At 33.9% G+C, this 17123-nt stretch overlaps 3 protein-coding genes across 5 annotated transcripts; 2 read left to right on the top strand and 1 right to left on the bottom strand.

Annotated features, from left to right (window-relative positions):
• Positions 1652 to 5955, top strand: LOC109358728 (protein TOM THREE HOMOLOG 1-like; the record flags this gene model as incomplete). The annotated part of the gene is made up of 11 exons (XM_019603183.1): positions 1652 to 1822; positions 1910 to 2000; positions 2106 to 2158; positions 2258 to 2350; positions 2450 to 2521; positions 3485 to 3557; positions 3657 to 3702; positions 4461 to 4524; positions 4617 to 4670; positions 4752 to 4829; positions 5445 to 5955. Coding segments are annotated over 11 exons (888 nt in total), but the record flags the coding sequence as incomplete, so codon positions are not given.
• Positions 6994 to 10582, top strand: LOC109351198 (zinc finger CCCH domain-containing protein 17-like). 2 transcript variants are annotated; one of them, XM_019592593.1, is made up of 4 exons: positions 6994 to 7232; positions 8129 to 8239; positions 8367 to 9141; positions 9172 to 10582. In XM_019592593.1, the coding sequence occupies exons 1-4, from the start codon at positions 7110 to 7112 to the stop codon at positions 10257 to 10259; spliced, it is 2097 nt and encodes a 698-aa protein (XP_019448138.1). In that variant the 5' UTR covers positions 6994 to 7109; the 3' UTR covers positions 10260 to 10582. The 2 variants fall into 2 exon arrangements, with proteins under 2 accessions (XP_019448138.1, XP_019448129.1); XM_019592584.1 differs by having other exon boundaries at positions 8367 to 10582.
• LOC109351186 lies at positions 11324 to 16609 on the bottom strand. 2 transcript variants are annotated; one of them, XM_019592571.1, is made up of 7 exons: positions 16341 to 16609; positions 16016 to 16145; positions 15554 to 15612; positions 15040 to 15505; positions 13803 to 14298; positions 12693 to 12774; positions 11324 to 11679 (listed from the first exon to the last, which is right to left on the bottom strand). In XM_019592571.1, exons 1-7 carry the CDS (start codon positions 16368 to 16370, stop codon positions 11467 to 11469), a joined length of 1476 nt encoding a protein of 491 aa, XP_019448116.1. In that variant the 5' UTR covers positions 16371 to 16609; the 3' UTR covers positions 11324 to 11466. The 2 variants fall into 2 exon arrangements, with proteins under 2 accessions (XP_019448116.1, XP_019448109.1); XM_019592564.1 differs by having other exon boundaries at positions 15040 to 15612.

Genomic DNA, 17123 nt, shown 5'->3' with positions numbered 1-17123 from the left:
CAAATAGTTTATATTATTTCATTTAGTCAATTTGGTCATCCAAAGATTATAATATCAAAGTAATATGTTAGGAGATTAGTCACCAAAGATTATATTATCCTCAAATTAGTCAATCAAATTTTTTTTTCATCATATTAATATCTCAAAGATTAAATTTGCCAACAATTAAATTCTCTAATAAAATTTGTCATTGGGATCTTTGGAATACCAAGTTTGTGGCTATCAAAATAAAGAATTAAATGGCAAAGCCACAATTAACAATAATGTGATAACTATTTTAATATATAATTTGATTATAAGGAGGATTCATTTACACTTAATTTAAGTTATACTCACTCTCAATCATTCATTTTTTTTAATTTAACGAACCAAATGAGTAAGTGCAATAAGTTATTTAAGATTTTTCTTTTTTTCTCTCATCATTTATTGCACTTCATTATTCATTTAGTCCGTTAGATTTAAGAAAATGAATGACTGAGATTGAGTGTAACTAATATAACTTAACTTGGGTGAAAACGGATCCCTCTTCGGGTACACATATGCTATCCCACAAGTTGTGCTACTGCATGTGCCATCAACTGTGATTAATCAGGAAAATAACTAACTATTAATTTTTGAACTTAAATAAATTTTTCAACCAATAACAAACTAATGATACATGTAGTGACACAACTTGTAAGACAGCACATCTCTTTCCTTCATCCTACATTATTTGGGCATTAAAGCTCAACATGTATATACTAGAGGGAAATATGCATAATTTCTTTTGCCCCTTCTCATTTCCTATAAAAATGTAAGTGGTAGGTTTTGATATATAAACGGGATTAAAAATGAGTATAAAAATTAATCATGTTTTATAAACTTCACATATATTTCTAATATATGCTATGTAAAAAAATGCTCTATGGTACTGCTGAACAATTTTAGAAAAATAATGATTTTCAAATTTAATGTTAAGTAAATATGATTCAACTATAACAAAGATAATAATGACACTTAGTCATCTAATATTCAAGGAACTAATATGATATATATCAAATTTAATATTTAAGTGATTAATATGATTTCAAATTTCTTTAGATGGTTCAATTGGTGGCTAAATTAGTCTTTCAATGATTAATATTATAAGAACTTTCTTTCAATGACTAACTTAATAACAAATGTATTATTTGAATAACTAATATAATAACAAATTTCTTTAAAAATGATTAAATTAATAACAAATCAATATTTAATCTACCAACAAAACGTTGATCTAGTAGTATAAAACCTTATTAATCATCAGAATAATCAAAAGATCAAATGTTCATTTTCTGGGAACGACATTTGTTGGGATAAATATCCACACCCAAAAAAAGATTAGTTACTTACCTAAAGGTGAAGAGATACCATAGGTAAAACCATGACATGTCACTAATAGTATAAAATAAGTTATTTTATGTTTTTATCATGTTACTAAAATCATGACATAATTTTTTAAAAATATTTCTTTAGAAATAGTTAAATATGATATTTGTCATAATTTGAATAGTCGAATGAGATAAAAATAAACTTATCTTCTTATAGCAACTAAACTTTATCATAATCGACATTGACTCTCGAATAAAATTATAAAAAAAACAATGATGAATATATATTTTTTTGGTCTATTTGTGATTATTACTTATTCTCTTTTCTTCAATTGAAGAAAGAAAAAAAGTTTCTATTTCCATCAATGGAATCCTCAAATTGGTGGCATGATATCAACGATTCTCCGTTCTGGCAGGATCGTATCTTCCACCTCCTCGCCGCCCTCTACGCCGTCGTCGCCGTCATCGCTCTCGTATCACAACCTTCCTCTTTCTCTTTCAACATTTCTCTTCATTCCTCTTCGATTTTAGGGTTTTCATTTTCATTGCTGTTTTTGTAGGTTCAACTTGTTAGAATACAATTGAGAGTACCAGAATATGGTTGGACAACGCAGAAGCTCTTTCACTTTCTCAATTTTTTCGTCAATGCAGGTTTCCTTTTATAATTCAATTTTCCGTTTTTATGGTTTTTTTATTATTTATTCCATGAATGTTTATTCTGCTAATAATTAATGTACGCTCTTTCCAATTTTGCAGTTCGATGTTCAGTTTTCATTTTTCGTCGCGATGTGCACAAGTTACAACCAGATGTAGGTAGTTAGGATTTAGGAATGGAATAAATGAATGAATCATAGATAGATATATAGATAATAGCTTAATCTGATGATCATAGTTGTTACTATTTGTAGATTGTCCAACATATTTTAGTTGACATGCCAAGTCTTGCTTTCTTTACGACTTACACGCTTTTGGTGCTCTTCTGGGCTGAGATTTATTATCAGGCAAGTTTTATTTGATGGATTTCTTCTTTAAGTGGCAATGTATTTTGCTGCTTTGATGGCCTAAGTACTTCCCATTTTTTGTTGTTGAAATGTGTTCAGGCACGTGCTGTACCCACCGATGGACTCAGACCAAGTTTCTATACAATCAATGCTGTGGTTTATATTGTTCAGGTGAAAATCATATTTCCAGTAAAATAATTAGTAACATGACTGTGAGAGAAAGAATGACAACCTTATTTTTAAAAAATGGGTATCTAAGTTATGTACTGATCCGAAGTTCTGGTCATATTTGAAAGGTCCACAAATGCATTAATTTAGCATTGTTTTATTGTGTTTCCATCATCTTGACCGTAGAAAGTCCCCAAATCAATAGACTAATCATTAATATTGGTGGGGGAGTATGTTGGTTTGTTGTATCGGTGTATCCTAAGGCTAAGAGAATGTGTGAAATTTTACCAAATGCCATTATCTGGAGAGAATGTTTCTTTTTAATGAAGTTTTTAGTGTAAATGTTAAGATCATAATAAGAAAATCTGAGTCATGTTTGATTGTGGGGAGCGCGTGAGCTAGACTTACTACCCGCTATTTTTATGTGGCTAAAAGCCACTGGATTTCTATTTTTGTATTAAAAAACCACTGTGGAAGGGATTGTAAGTAACCGAGGAAAATTGTTAGGATCAAGTACTGATGCATTAGAGGTTCTAGCATTACATGGGAATAGTGGATGCTGTATCAAAAGCTTGCTGGGAATCAGCTAATTGAACTTTCTAAACAGACATAGATGAGTTGAATTTTTGTCTCTTGCAGCTGAAAGATTTAAACTTAATGGTAGATCCCTTTTGCTGCATATGTGAATTTATGGGATTAAAAGGGCGACCCAATGCATGAGACTCCCACCTAGTGGGTCTGTGGATTTAACGTGATCAATGAAAAATATATTTTTATTTTGTTTCTGTCTTTCATTTCATTATTGACCTCGAAGTGATGTTTAGCTATTGACCTTTAATATTTAATATATTCAACTTTTCTGTGTCATTAATTCTTTTGTTCTATAATATCTATGTCTATTCAATTTTTTAAATAGATGCTAGTTCATATTCACTAGTTTTGAATGTATTGATGTTTTTGTGTCAGATTGCACTGTGGTTGATATTATGGTGGAAACCTGTCAGTGTGTTGGTCATCGTGTCTAAGATGTTTTTTGCAGGTTTGTCTGTTGTAGATATTTTGTTGATTTTTCGATAAGCAATAGAATTTATTAACCATGACTTTAAGTAGGTTTTGTTTTGTGCATATGTTGCTACAGGGGTCTCTTTGTTTGCAGCCCTTGGCTTTCTTCTCTATGGCGGAAGGTAATTATGTTTCAATTTTCTACTTCACATGATGTAATTTGGAATGAAATTAATTCATCCAGGGTGTAGGATAGCACTCACTAAGCAGGTACCACACGAAACAAGGGAGTAAACAACACAACTAGAAAGGAGCTAAGAATGCGCAGTACTGCTTCTTATGTCCTGTGAGCCTGTCAGACGGCTACAGCGTTGTAACACTCACATAGAACACCAGAGGCCTAAACTTAATATGATCCTAGAGCATACTTAACAGCAAGGAGAACCCTTGAAAATGAGTTCAACTTCTTTTTTCACCAAAGTTACATAAATTGCACATTACCTAAAAACCTTTGTAGCAGCTCTCAAGTAGAACAACCTTTGCTCGCCAAGAACGCCATAAAAAACTATTCCAAGAAACTATCTATTTTGCAACGGAGAAATAAGTGGCTCATGGTTTCAGAGCTGGAGTTGTACAGAAAACATGTTTGGAGAGAGCATGATGTGGATTTGTTGCAAATAATTTGTGTTGATCATATTAAGTACTGTCCAAACAAAATGTTTGACTTTTGAGGGGCATTAGATTTCCAAATGGGCTGTCAATAAGGAGACTTTGACAGACTATGGAATGCTTAAGAAACTGAAAAAAGGATCAACTAGCACACCACATTATTTTGTGAAAATAATTGGGCTGAAGTTTTCTCTCAATCTTTATCATGTGAATGCATTTTGTTACCCTGACGAACCTATCCAACTTTTGTCTTTTCTGTGTTTTTTGACAGACTATTCTTGATGCTGCAACGCTTTCCTGTTGAATCCAAAGGTCGGCGCAAGAAGCTGCAAGAGGTATGCATCTTTACAAGGCTATTTTTACTAGATTCAGCTGCTCTTGCCCACCTTTCCTTTGCCCCAGAATTAATCTACCTGTTATATTGCAGGTTGGCTATGTGACCACCATATGCTTTTCATGTTTCTTTGTCAGATGTGTTATGGTTAGTCCCTTTTCTTTATAAACCTCAGTGGTCCTGTTGCTTGGTTTACAAATTGAGCTTAATCATATTTTGTTGTCTCAGATGTGCTTTAATGCATTTGATAAAGCTGCCGACCTTGATGTCTTGAACCATTCCATTCTAAACTTCATATATTACTTGGTGAGTTTGTTTCTATTCCTTTATTTCAAGTTATCATTTCTATGTCTGGCTCTATTTTGAGCTCACCTGGTCAATCTTGTTTCAAGCCCTGTTGACAGCTCTGACATTCCTTACATGAATTGTGTTTCACTGCACCAAATTCTGTTTCTCTTCAGTTTACCTATCTGTATTCAACTTTTCATTTCTGGCTTGTGATTTGAGGTGAGCCTTGATTATTGGTAACATCGTTTTTACCTGAAACCTAAATGGCAAGGGAATCAGTGAATCAGATAATCAGGTAATTGCTGTTTCAAAAGCCTCTAACTCATATTGTTAGGGGAAACATCCTGACGCATTTTTCAACCATATAGAAAATTCCCTCCTGAAAAAATGGCTTTTGGTGCCCTGATTTCCATTTGAGAGGAATTCAATCGTTGATTTTAGGTATCAATAGTTGCAACTTTTCCTGTGCTGTTGGAAATACTTGTATATATATATTTGACAATGGTATAGCTGGCATTAAGTTAATTAATACTTTGCATTTTATCTCAAACTTGTTTGTTTTTGTTTTTGTTCTGCTTGTCCAAGGTCTCTCAACTATTATTGGTCTTACCTTTTTCACATTTTTTGCTGCAGTTGGTGGAAATATTGCCTTCTTCTTTGGTCCTTTTCATTTTGAGGAAGCTGCCACCAAAGCGTGGTATCACACAATATCACCAAATTCACTGAAAAGAATGAACTTGTAGAAAAATGACTCGGGTTCCATTCACGGTACTCTGTTTTCATGGATGTTTCTCACACTTCCGGCGGACATAGAGAAGTCAGTCTTTTCTATGTTGAGTGACAAAGCTAATATATCACGGGATTTAAAGTTCTCCCTTTAGTTTTGTAGGTTTTAAGATGTGACATTTTATGAATTATTATCAAGCTTGTTGGGCTATGATATATGTGATATTTGCACTGTTTGTAGGAAAATATAGGGTTGCTTTTCGAGCTTGATCAATTTGACACAATGATCAACCATTTTGGGAGAACAAACACTGATATATTGTATTGTATGATAAGGTTTTACTGCTGCAAGTTGGTGAGAAATGTACTTTCATTTTCTCTTGGCTAAGGGTTTATATTTACTTCTGCAGATTATATTCATGCTGATTTTTCCTTTTAATTTTTTGGTTGTCTCTGATATATGATTATCCCCAAATATTCAAGTTCAAACTTCTCTTTTGACTACCAATGTTTGAAATTTGAATACTCAAATAACAGGATTCCCAAGTTATCAAAGAAAACAAAATACCCAATATTCAGAACATGTATTAGTTGGTTTGTAACACCAACTCCCATGTATAATGTAATACAATCATATAGAACGGCTTTTGCTAAAACTCGAGGCTTTGTTTGGGAGTATGGTTTTAGAAGGGAAGTGAAGTGATGATTTTCGAAAACCTTTCCATTGTTTGGGAGTTGGATGAAGGAGAGATAAAAGTTTTGGAGAGTTTCTCAAACCTTCCAAAATTGAAGTATTTAACGCAAAGAACAAACCAATTTTTTTGATGTTTTTTGAACTAATGGAGTCCCTATTATCTTTTTGTATGGCAAGTAATTGGAACATACAAAAAATCTTTTTCATATCTCTTATTCTTTATTCTCTTTCAACATCTAACATTTGGAATGATATAAGACATTGTTATTTTTCATTAGTGTTAAAGGGTCATCTAGAAATACAAAACTCATTATGTTATATAAAATTAAATGTATCATGTCTTAGTGACTCTTTTATTTGATAGTAATCAATTTCATCATTCAATATTCAAATGTATAATTAGTGAAGGAGTTAAAGGTTAAGTTATTGTTGTTTAAAAACAAACAAATCGTAACAAAGATAGTGTTTTTAAATAAGTGATTAAAGAAGCACATAAATGAACAAAAACCTTTAAATAAATTTTTGGTCATTCATTATACTTTCATAGATAATACAAAATGCAATATATATGATTTCATCCCAACAACCACAAAGAAAAAAGTTAAGAGCCAATAATAAAATGACAAGTGTAAAATTATATATGACAAATATTTGAATCTCAAAATTTTATAATGAAAATATAAAATAAAAAAAATCCACATAGGCTAAGGTTAAGATATTGTGTTATAAGGAAACATTAGTACCATAAACATTTTTTGTTCTTCTCATTATCACATTCTCTTTTTCTTTCTCTCTATTTTTTCACTCTTTCTCTTCTCATATTTTTGGATCAATATACAAAGATTTCGATCTCTTCAAGTTTTACCAAGAAACACGCCATGGTAGCCCAATCACAATCTCAACATCAGATTCAGACTCCAACACTTTCTTCACATGATGAAGCTCTGAAGAGGAACACCGATTGTGTCTACTTTCTTGCATCTCCTCTTACATGCAAAAAGGTACCATCTTTTCACTCGATTTCAACCTTTTTTCTATTCAATTGAAAAACCCTTTTCTTGATTTTTTGAAATGGGATCTTGTTCTGCGAATTTTATGAATTAGGGTTTCTGATTCAATTGGGGTAAAACACATCTGTGTGGAGGACTATATTTGAATTTTTTGGGATTTGTTTAATTTTATTGGTGGGTTATGTTTATTACTCTCTCATTGATCTTTGTGTTATTGATCGGATCTATTCATGTTCATTTTGTGTTTGTTAGTGATTGGTGTGGCAAAAAAATCTCCTTTTTTTTATAGAAAAGTTACTACTTAGTGTTTTAATTAGATCAATTGTGTGGATCCAATTAGAAAATTTTGCCATAAAAATCAAATATTAGATTAGTTGTTTTTTGTTCTTCTTTTGGTTTATGGATTGTTATGGATGATGTTTTGGTTGCATTTGAAAGCAAACATTAATTGTTATGATTCTTTTATGTTTTCTAAGTAATTATTGAATTTGCTATATGTTAATATACTAAAACACTTTATTTCGATTAAATAACCTGTTTGTATAATTATTAATTAAACCCTAGTATATGTGAATTTGCTTGAGATAAATCCTCTCTGCTTTCATTGATTTATATTGGTAGGTTATAAAATCAAACCCCTCGGATTTCGGGATTTCATGAACTATAGTGACGCAGCACATGTTTATGTAGATTTCCCATTCTAATTCTAATTTATACCGAATCTAGACTTATTATCGAAGGAATATTGACTTAATTCTATTAAATGCTTCATATACCGAATGTCATGTTATCTAGTCATACACTGAAAGTTGGTGTGATATCTTGAACTCTAAACTGGATTGTGTTGCCATTGGTATTCTGATTTGTTTTCTTATTTATTGGAACAGGGAAATGAATGTGAGTACCGGCATAGCGAGTATGCTCGGGTTAATCCTAGGGATTGCTGGTATTGGTTAAACGGCAATTGCTTAAATCCGAAGTGCTCATTCCGTCATCCGGTGAGTGTCTCTATATGCATACATTTATACTTTGTCTGTTTGTGGACTATTCTTTAACCATTTGCTCTTAAGTTATTGATTTCCTTGTCTGTGTTTTGCTAACTGCATTTTGTTTTTTCACTTGTAGCCTCTTGATGGCTTATTAGGAACACCACCAGCCACTGCTGCTGGACCATCTGTGCCACCGTTACAGCATCCAACACCGTCTGCAACACATGCACCATATAATTCTAGTAAACCAGCTGTCCCTTGCATTTTCTTCCAAAAAGGACTTTGCTTAAAAGGTGACAGATGTGCCTTCTTGCACGGACCAATTCCTAATGCTGGTAACAAAGCAGTTACCCAGGCCCCGGTGAATAGTCAAGGAGCTGAGCCTCAGAGTTTTAAGAAGACATTTGGCGGCATTGAAAAGAATAATACACAAGATAGGAAAATTTCCCAAGGAAATGTTGCAAAGCCAGTTGGAGGTTTTGAAGCAAAACCTGCCCAAAAAGTTGGAACTGCTCCACAAAAGAAAATTTTTGAGTTGAAGAAGCATGTGCCACCGCCATCTACAGGATTTGAGGACGAGGTTTCAGAATTTGAGATAATAAGTACCCCACAGGTGACCGATGAGCCCACTATAGTCATGTCTAGTCGTCTGCATCAAGCTTATGTGCCAGATGATAATGGCTTCCACAATGGTAAGGACAATGATGAGTTTCTCAGAGAATCATCTCCTGGATTTGATGTTCTTGTAGCTGATGAACTTAGGAATTCTGATTACTATCATGGAGAAGATGAGTTTGGAAACACGAGAGGTCAGGATGAAAGGAACTTGGACTCTTTGAGTGAGTATGATCTAGGACATTCTGCTGATTATAATTTAGCGGCTGATATTGGCCGAGATAGATTTCGTGTGCATCAAGGTTATGACTCATATGATCACACACAAGAGACATACATGTGGGAGCAACACAGAAAGCCATCAGCCCATTTAGAAAGGACTCACCGCAGATCTGACAGTCCTAACAATGCTGAGGTCTCAGATCTCCGACTTCATTTATCCAAGCGCAGGAAGAGTAATGGTTTGAAATCTGTTGTGGCACAGGATTGTGCTCGTGAAAGCCATGGCGAGGAACATAGTCATCGGCACTTCCCTAGGAAGGATTCACTCCAGTTACCTTCGAATGAGAGCTCAATCAGTAATCGATTCCGAGGACGAATTAAACTTCCAGGAAATGGTGGTGATGGTCGCCCAGAGAGGGAATCTGACAGAAGAGTTGGGAGCAGATTGTCATCTGGAAGGTTACCAGCCCCTCATCACGGAATGCTGCAAGATAGAATTAGAGGCAGGGTGCAAGATGGTGAGAGGAGAAACTTCAGGGATCGACCGGTGGGTAGAGAACTAACGGGGGACAGAACCAATGGTTTTTATGTGCCAAAACGTCTTTCTGAACATAAAAATGGGAGGAGCAGTGAGAACAGGGACCAACAGTTTCTGGGAAAGAGAAAAGGTTTAAGGGATAACCAACAATCTGATGATGGTTTTCAGTTTGAAGGTCCAAAACCTCTTAGTGAAATTCTGAAGGAGAAGAAGAGAGGAGTCGGAGTTGGTGCAGCCCCCCCGAGTGGCAATTCATCCGAGAATAATAATACAGAAATGACCGACAACTCAGATCATAAATCTCTCACAAAGACACAAAATGGATCATTGTCCGAGACCATGGAGAATGTCAAGAACCATGAAGAAGGATCCAAGTCTCAGGCCATTGATGCGGTTGGAAAAAATGCAGTTAATACTGATACAACTCACGGTCAATCATCTGAGAAAGAACCGATCTATGATGAAGCCATGGAGGATCAAGAATATGAAGGTGATGATCAGAGGGATGACGGGGACTATGACTATGATCAAGTCGATGAGGGGTACTATGAGTATGAACAAGTCGAGGAAGGTGAAAATCCAGATCAAGAAGAATACATAGATGATGAAGATGGGGATGACTTTGCTAAGAAGATTGGTGTCATGCTTACATAATTATAGAAAAGTTCAGAAACAGATAGAACATTTTTCTGCTCTTTGATATGAATATGTTATAGTGGACCTTCTAAGTTTTATCTAGGCCTCTCTGATTGCAGCATTTTCTGCTTAAATTTTACTTGTAGAACTATGTTGGTATCATTTATCAGTTTATTTTTTTTGTATTAATCAATTTTTACTATAGTCTTTTTAATCAGATTGAATGGATATTTTTATGTAATCAATGGGTTATTTATTTCTCTGTGCTATACAAGAATACAAGTGTTATGCAGAGTGCAAGACTTGTAACATGAGAAAGTTGATAATAATATTAGCATTCATTCTAAGGTTTTTTAATTACCTTGACTTATTTGCTTACATATAATATATTTCTATTGTAACCATGCTTAGTTCACAGAACAATGCTTATATATTTTTCCATTCTTAGTTTTCATCTTTTATAATATTTAAACAATACTTATTTAACACTTGCTAATGAAACCTAATAGTAATATAATAATGATAAATCATATATAACACACATAAGCATCTTCTTTTACATCAATCTAAATGTATTAACTAGCTTTATCTAACATTTTTCGATTTCACGATCTTATCCTTCCAAAATTATTTCAAGTAAATTTTAAAAAAAATTCCGTAAATTCTGAGTAAATATCTATTTTGGTTCTTCAAAATTTCCATATGTAGTAGTTTGGTCTCTCAAATTTGAAAAACATTGATCCCAAAAAATATGGGGCAAATTAGTCATTTTAAACATATTTTACGACAAAACTATTTTGACTTATATTCGTAATCATTGAATGGTAATTTGGATTTTTATTTTTTGGTGATCAAATTGATAAATACAAAAAAAAAATAAAGATTAAAGTAGGTATTCACTCTTAAGTGTTACTCTTAGGTATTCACTCTTAATAGATTGGCTCAGTACATGAAGTCTCATTTAGTAAAATCTAGGAATGATCACATGCAAAGAGCTGATTAAGTTATTTGAAATCCCGAACTCTAGATCACAAGACAAATAAACTTATTGTTGTGTCCAGGCTAACCCGAGCTTGATATTGGACCAAAAAAACATTACTCTTCTACATTGCAATTATTATGCAGATCAATGTATCATTTTACACCATACTTAAGTCAACAAAAGGAATTGCAAACCTATAGAAAGAAGAAAAAAAAGCAACATTGACAATGAAATGCATTACTTTTAAGAGCACCAATTGCAGCAAGAAAATGATAAATATGGAGAAGGGACATGGCCAGTTCTTCTTATATACTCTGATTGTTCTTCAGTTTTTGTAGCTTGATGATTTCTATTAGCTTCTGCTGCTGCGCGCTTTTCTTCGGCTTTGTGCCTTATACTTGCTAACTTATTCATGAGCTTATCGTGTGTCTTGCTTCTTATTTTTTCAACCTCTACCTGCAACCAAAATGGTATGATTATCAATGGAAATGTTGGGTCGAGTTAGTCCTCCAAAGATGCGATGACAAGTAGCCTTCCAAAAATATTGATCGGCAAATAAGTCCTGAAAGTTTAAAATGGACACCATTTTGGTGCTAATCGGACTTAATCGATAGTCGTCGTTTGAATCTTTAGGGACGTAATTTTACCTTGTGTAGTGGTCATTTGAAATTCTAAGGGACTTATTCGGTAGTCGTTGCACTAATAACATGACATTTTACTAAAAAAGATCATCAAACCTCTCCAGACCCCACTAGGTAGGAGGCTCATGCATCGGGACACCCTTTTATAACAATGAAAATGAATAGAGCTTAGAAAACCATACAAAGGGTAAAGAAATAATCTCGAACATGTTCTCAGTTCACTAGAAGTGGTAGTCTAACATTTCTTCTTTATGGGGGCAAAATGCACATTTATTACTAATAGGGTATATGTATGCAACCTAAATCTCGCAAGCAGAGAAGTCATTCGAGGGATTTGAATATGTGTCGTAGAGGTCACTAAGCAGCAACCGAGGCTCACCCTCGGAGCAAGCAACATATATGCTAAGAAAAAACGTTTTAGGTATTTCATTCACATTCCCACCACTAGACAATATCATGAATCATAAATATCATATTGATGCAACTACGACTTTTCATCGGTCATTGCATACTTGCGAGCAAAGAAAAGTATAATACGAGAAGCTAGACAAATGCAAAATAGAGCTTGAAGTATAATCATATTGTATATATCATTTACTTTTTCGGATCATGAACACATTTCAGCAAACAATCCTCCAAGTTTCACTTTGCACAAACATTAAACGGAAGATCCATTAGTGCATGCAATATATTTTCAAAGAAAGTATAGATAAAACAATTGTTAAAACTGGGATATAATCATGCTACATCTGGATTAGAGAACAATGTCCCGGAAAATTAAATGAAACAATCCGAGCATACATCAAATTTAGTAATAATAGTGTATACCTCAATTTTCCTCATCTCGGCTTCTGTTTTTGCTTTCTGATGATTCTCCCAAGCCTGAATTTTCATTTCCTCACGCCTATACCTGTTCAATTAACACCCCGGTTCTGGTTCAGATGAAATATAGATTGTAACAGTTTAAAATAATATAGAGTAAACATTTCCAAATAGGTCAGATGCTCATAAAATATAGGTTTCATGTTTCAAAAGTCCGGCCAAATTTACGGAGAAATTTTATTCACCTTTGTTCATATTGCAACAAATAAGAAACACATTCATAAATATGTACCAATATCGATACTCACGGGTGGGAATAAGAGTCTTAAGCTATTGTTTCCGGGTATAAGAGGTACAAAAACTACGACGGAACTGATATGGATATGAAAGATAATCACATACAAAGTACAGAAAAGCTCCACACATCACCAGTGAATTTAGATCCTTAGGCCTTCAAGTTTTTGATTGGTTTTTCAAATATTTCGGTTACCCGTTTTTATTTGTTTCATTGTTTCTGTTAGAGGTATAAATAGCAAGAATAATCATCCCTTGTATATTGGAACACTATAAATGATTATATCATTGTTACCAACATTAACAAGAATTTGTACATTTGAAGTGCTGCTTCTGCGGTTTACATCAGAACTTTTCAACATTCTAGCAATCATATTTGTTTCCTTTGCTATATTTCCAGTTTCCTTTCTTTTCACTTCAACTGTTTAGGTTCTTCATAATGAAGTCATTTACGACGATGTGTTCATAAAGAACATAGAAACTCGGGTACCTTGTTAGTGAGACACCACGGGAATCCATGAATATGGAAGTTTTACAAAAGGATACGTATCGAGGAAATGTAGAAAAATAACTTTCTATATCATACAACATCAGAATAGTGGTAAATCCAGATTTTGTTTGCATATATAAATGGACAATCATCAAGAACCAATACCAACTTTGAAAAATGAGGGATACCGTGTCAAGAAACAATTATCCTGAAACCTTATGCTATCACGTAGAGGCATATAAAAGGCTTTATATCTCTAAAAGCGATAGAAGAAAGAAATATAAATTTAATAGAAAATACGACATTCTATGCAATAATTAGAGTAAACTAACCTGGCCATATACTTGGCCTTCTCAGCCTCCTCCCATGCTGCTGCACGTGCTTCAATGACACTCTTAGCCGATTGTTCGGCTGTTTTAGTTTTCAGTGAAGTGGATGCAACCTTATCCTCTTCTTCTTTGCTAGCCCATGCAGCAATGTTCGTTTTACCTAGTTGCGTTCCAAGGGCTATTATTTCTCGTCTGGTTTTCATTTGTAGCTCCTTTTCAGACAATTCATTCTTGTTGGAATTAAGATGGTCATTAGATACATCGGTAAAAGTTGGTACTGCAGTGGTTCTGGTGGGAGTAGAAGGCTGGGAAGCATTTGGGCTGCGCATCGGTGTCGTTGCCCTCACAGGTGTACCGGTTCTTGATGGCTCCTGGCTAGCAATAGGGGTCATTTCGGTACCCATATCTCTCATTGATACAGACCGAGCCGTCGAAGGGGGAGGAACAAATGTTGTAGCACTCTGGACAGCAATAGATGTATTATGTTGGCTGAGATTAACTGCGAATATCGAATAGCAGAAAGGAAATGAGACAACAACAGAGAATTAATAAGCGGCAGTTATATATACTATAATTACTAAACTAAACTAGACATGGATTATTTAACTGCTTCGAATGCAACTATGTCCTTATTATTAGCACCTTCTAGTTATAGGAAACCATTTTGCCGAGTTTGTAAATCTATACAGACTCCTCAATTCTCAAGCTTTTTGCTGTACGAAACAAATTCATATCCTTAATATCTCATATCTCGGTTTCTAGTTTTGATAGCTAATCACATCATTCATGCATGATTTGTCAAGCATGGCGACCATGCAATCCATAACTCAAGGCCAAGGTTAAGTAACTAGCGGCATAAATAAAAATAAGTTAAGAAAAAACCCTCAAAAACTAATCTCATACAAATACCTCTAGGCCTGAAAATAAGTTATTAACTAAGTCAACACTATCTACCTAAATTCTAATGGTAATGCAATGTGATATTACAATCAGGTGCTGAGTCCAATATCAAATCTAAATTAAATTTCATAAAAACGAAAAAAAATTGGATTTGGCTAAGCTTTTGTGATCTGAATTGCCGAGTATGTGTCAACTAGACATGGTAGAAGTAATTGAACAAATGAATTTCACCAAAAAAATGGCATGAAAATTTGATTATAAATATTAGTACTATACATAAAGTATGTTTATGTGATGACAGTCGTAAAAGAAGTCGAAATCTAAAACATCAAAAGCTTACCATAAGAATTTTCAGTTGCATACGGGTCATCATCCCAATTCACAACCTTTTGTACTCCACTTTCCATCTTAGTTTGGTTTGTATCAATTTGCTTGGTATCGGGTTCATCTAACACAATTTCTCTTGGATCTGGAACTTCAACAACGACCTTCATTGAAGATTGTCTGCTTCCATAACCAATACTACCAACTTTACGTGGTCCTACTTGACCTTGTGTCTGTCCTGTTCTTGGCCTGTTTGACGTTGGACTTGCTATCCACTTCTGTGCATCATCCCACTTAGATGGTGCTGGTTTCGAGAATGGTCCTACGGGCACTCTCGGTGGAGCACGCTCGGCCTTTTGAAATTCAAACATTGGTGAAGACATGCTCATATTATCATGCCCACTATCGTAATCCAAAGAAGGGTCTTCTAAGATTCTATGCCTTGAAGTCATTGCCACATTATCCTTCACAATGCGGTCACCGACACCTACTGCCTCTGCGCTGAAGGAGCGAGATATAGCAGAAGTTGAACAATCTGGAAGGACACTCACAACATCTACATCTTTACAATGATCAAAACCGCTGCCACCTGTAACAGATATATCGGAAATTTCAGCCCTTCGTTTATATGGCACTGCCGCGCAATATCATAGTATACGCTAATCAAAAGTCAAAACACATAAGCATTTGAAATTCTTCAAATGAAAGAAACCCAAGGTTCAAAAAACCAATACTTTACCATATCTTATTGAAATAACAAAGTACATTAATATCAACTAATTTCTTGTTCCATTTTCTCATTTTGTTCTATCTTTTTTACATTTAATGTAAATCATAGTATAGTGCTAAATTACCACATTGATGTGAATAAGAAATCACACTAAGTCAAATCTTACATTCTTAGAAACTCAACATCATAGATTTATTTACTTATTCTCAACCTTATCATTATATTTTCAAGGAAACCATAAGAATCACATGAACTATGATACCAGATTCATCCATGTCATAACTCTGAGATCTCATGGTGAAATTAGAATGAAGCTCTTCCTCCTCTTTTCTCCTCTTCTCCACACCTAATAGAATGTTCCTCAATTTTCCTGGTGAAAATCCTCCACCTCCCTACAAAACCCAAGTTCCAACAAGGCCAAAAGATAAATCAAATACCATAAAAGAAAAGGAACAGATCAAACAAAAAAAGAGTTTTTACTTGGTAGTATACAACACAAACACAGTATATAGTAAAAGTTTGAATTTTTTTGAATCAAACAGACAGAAAAAAATGATGAGGAGAATGAGAGAGAGATATAGAAGAACCTGAGGCTTTTGGATCCTCTCATAGTCCATTTTTGAGAAATGGGGTTTGAGTAAAAATTCAATCTTTATTATATAATGCAGTTCAGATGCATTAAATCTTAGTTTGTGTAGAGTGTTCTTCTTCTATGCTCTAAGCAAAGTACCACTTTGGTTGAACCTTTGAGTTGTAGTTATGTTTCTCACTCTCAATGAAGAGAGAGAGAGAGAGAGAGAGAGAGAGAGAGAAGACAAGATACATACAACACTAGACCTGTCTTTGAACTGTGTTTACAGCTTCAACTTACATAAGATGCTATTGTGGTCCATACTTTTTGTTACTTCCATATGCAACATTTATTTAGGTGAGCACTAGATCCTACAAGTTGTGTTATTGTATGTTACATGTTCGGTTAAAAAATAATTTTAAATTAAAAAAATATAATTAATTATTTTTAGAGTAAATTATACATTTATACTTTTATTACATTTACCTTCTTTATATGAGAAATAAATATAATATTTTAAACAAAAAATGTGATAAATGCAATTAAGTTAAACAAAATATGATATATTGTGAGGAAAAATTCAAATCCTTTTAGAATTGTTGATGCATTTTGTAACAAAAAATAATAAAGATATATTAATTTGTATATTATTTGGATTTGTCTCCACAATATATCATGTTTTGTTCAACTTAATTGCATTTATCACATTTTTTGTTCACAAAATTACATTTATTTCTCATGCAAATGTGATCAGTGTAATGGAAGTATAAAAACTAGAGAAGATTTGTATATGTGTAGA

This window comes from Lupinus angustifolius, chromosome LG01, assembly GCF_001865875.1.
Source record: "Lupinus angustifolius cultivar Tanjil chromosome LG01, LupAngTanjil_v1.0, whole genome shotgun sequence".
NCBI lineage: Eukaryota > Viridiplantae > Streptophyta > Magnoliopsida > Fabales > Fabaceae > Lupinus > Lupinus angustifolius.
The sequence above is the reverse complement of the archived record's forward strand: the minus strand, read 5'-3'. Positions and strand labels throughout refer to the sequence as shown.

What these genes read in the sequence shown, in the direction of transcription:
- LOC109351198 (XM_019592584.1), top strand. Translation starts at nt 7,110, where the DNA reads ATGGTAGCCCAATCACAATCTCAACATCAGATTCAGACTCCAACACTT. An exon ending in CTCCTCTTACATGCAAAAAG is followed by an intron (nt 7,233 to 8,128) that starts GTACCATCTTTT and finishes TTATTGGAACAG; the next exon opens with GGAAATGAATGTGAGTACCG. An exon ending in AGTGCTCATTCCGTCATCCG is followed by an intron (nt 8,240 to 8,366) that starts GTGAGTGTCTCT and finishes TTTCACTTGTAG; the next exon opens with CCTCTTGATGGCTTATTAGG.
- LOC109351186 (XM_019592564.1), bottom strand. Translation starts at nt 16,370, where the DNA reads ATGGACTATGAGAGGATCCAAAAGCCTCAG. An exon ending in AGAGGATCCAAAAGCCTCAG is followed by an intron (nt 16,146 to 16,340) that starts GTTCTTCTATAT and finishes TGGGTTTTGTAG; the next exon opens with GGAGGTGGAGGATTTTCACC. An exon ending in TGCAACTGAAAATTCTTATG is followed by an intron (nt 14,299 to 15,039) that starts GTAAGCTTTTGA and finishes CGATATTCGCAG; the next exon opens with TTAATCTCAGCCAACATAAT.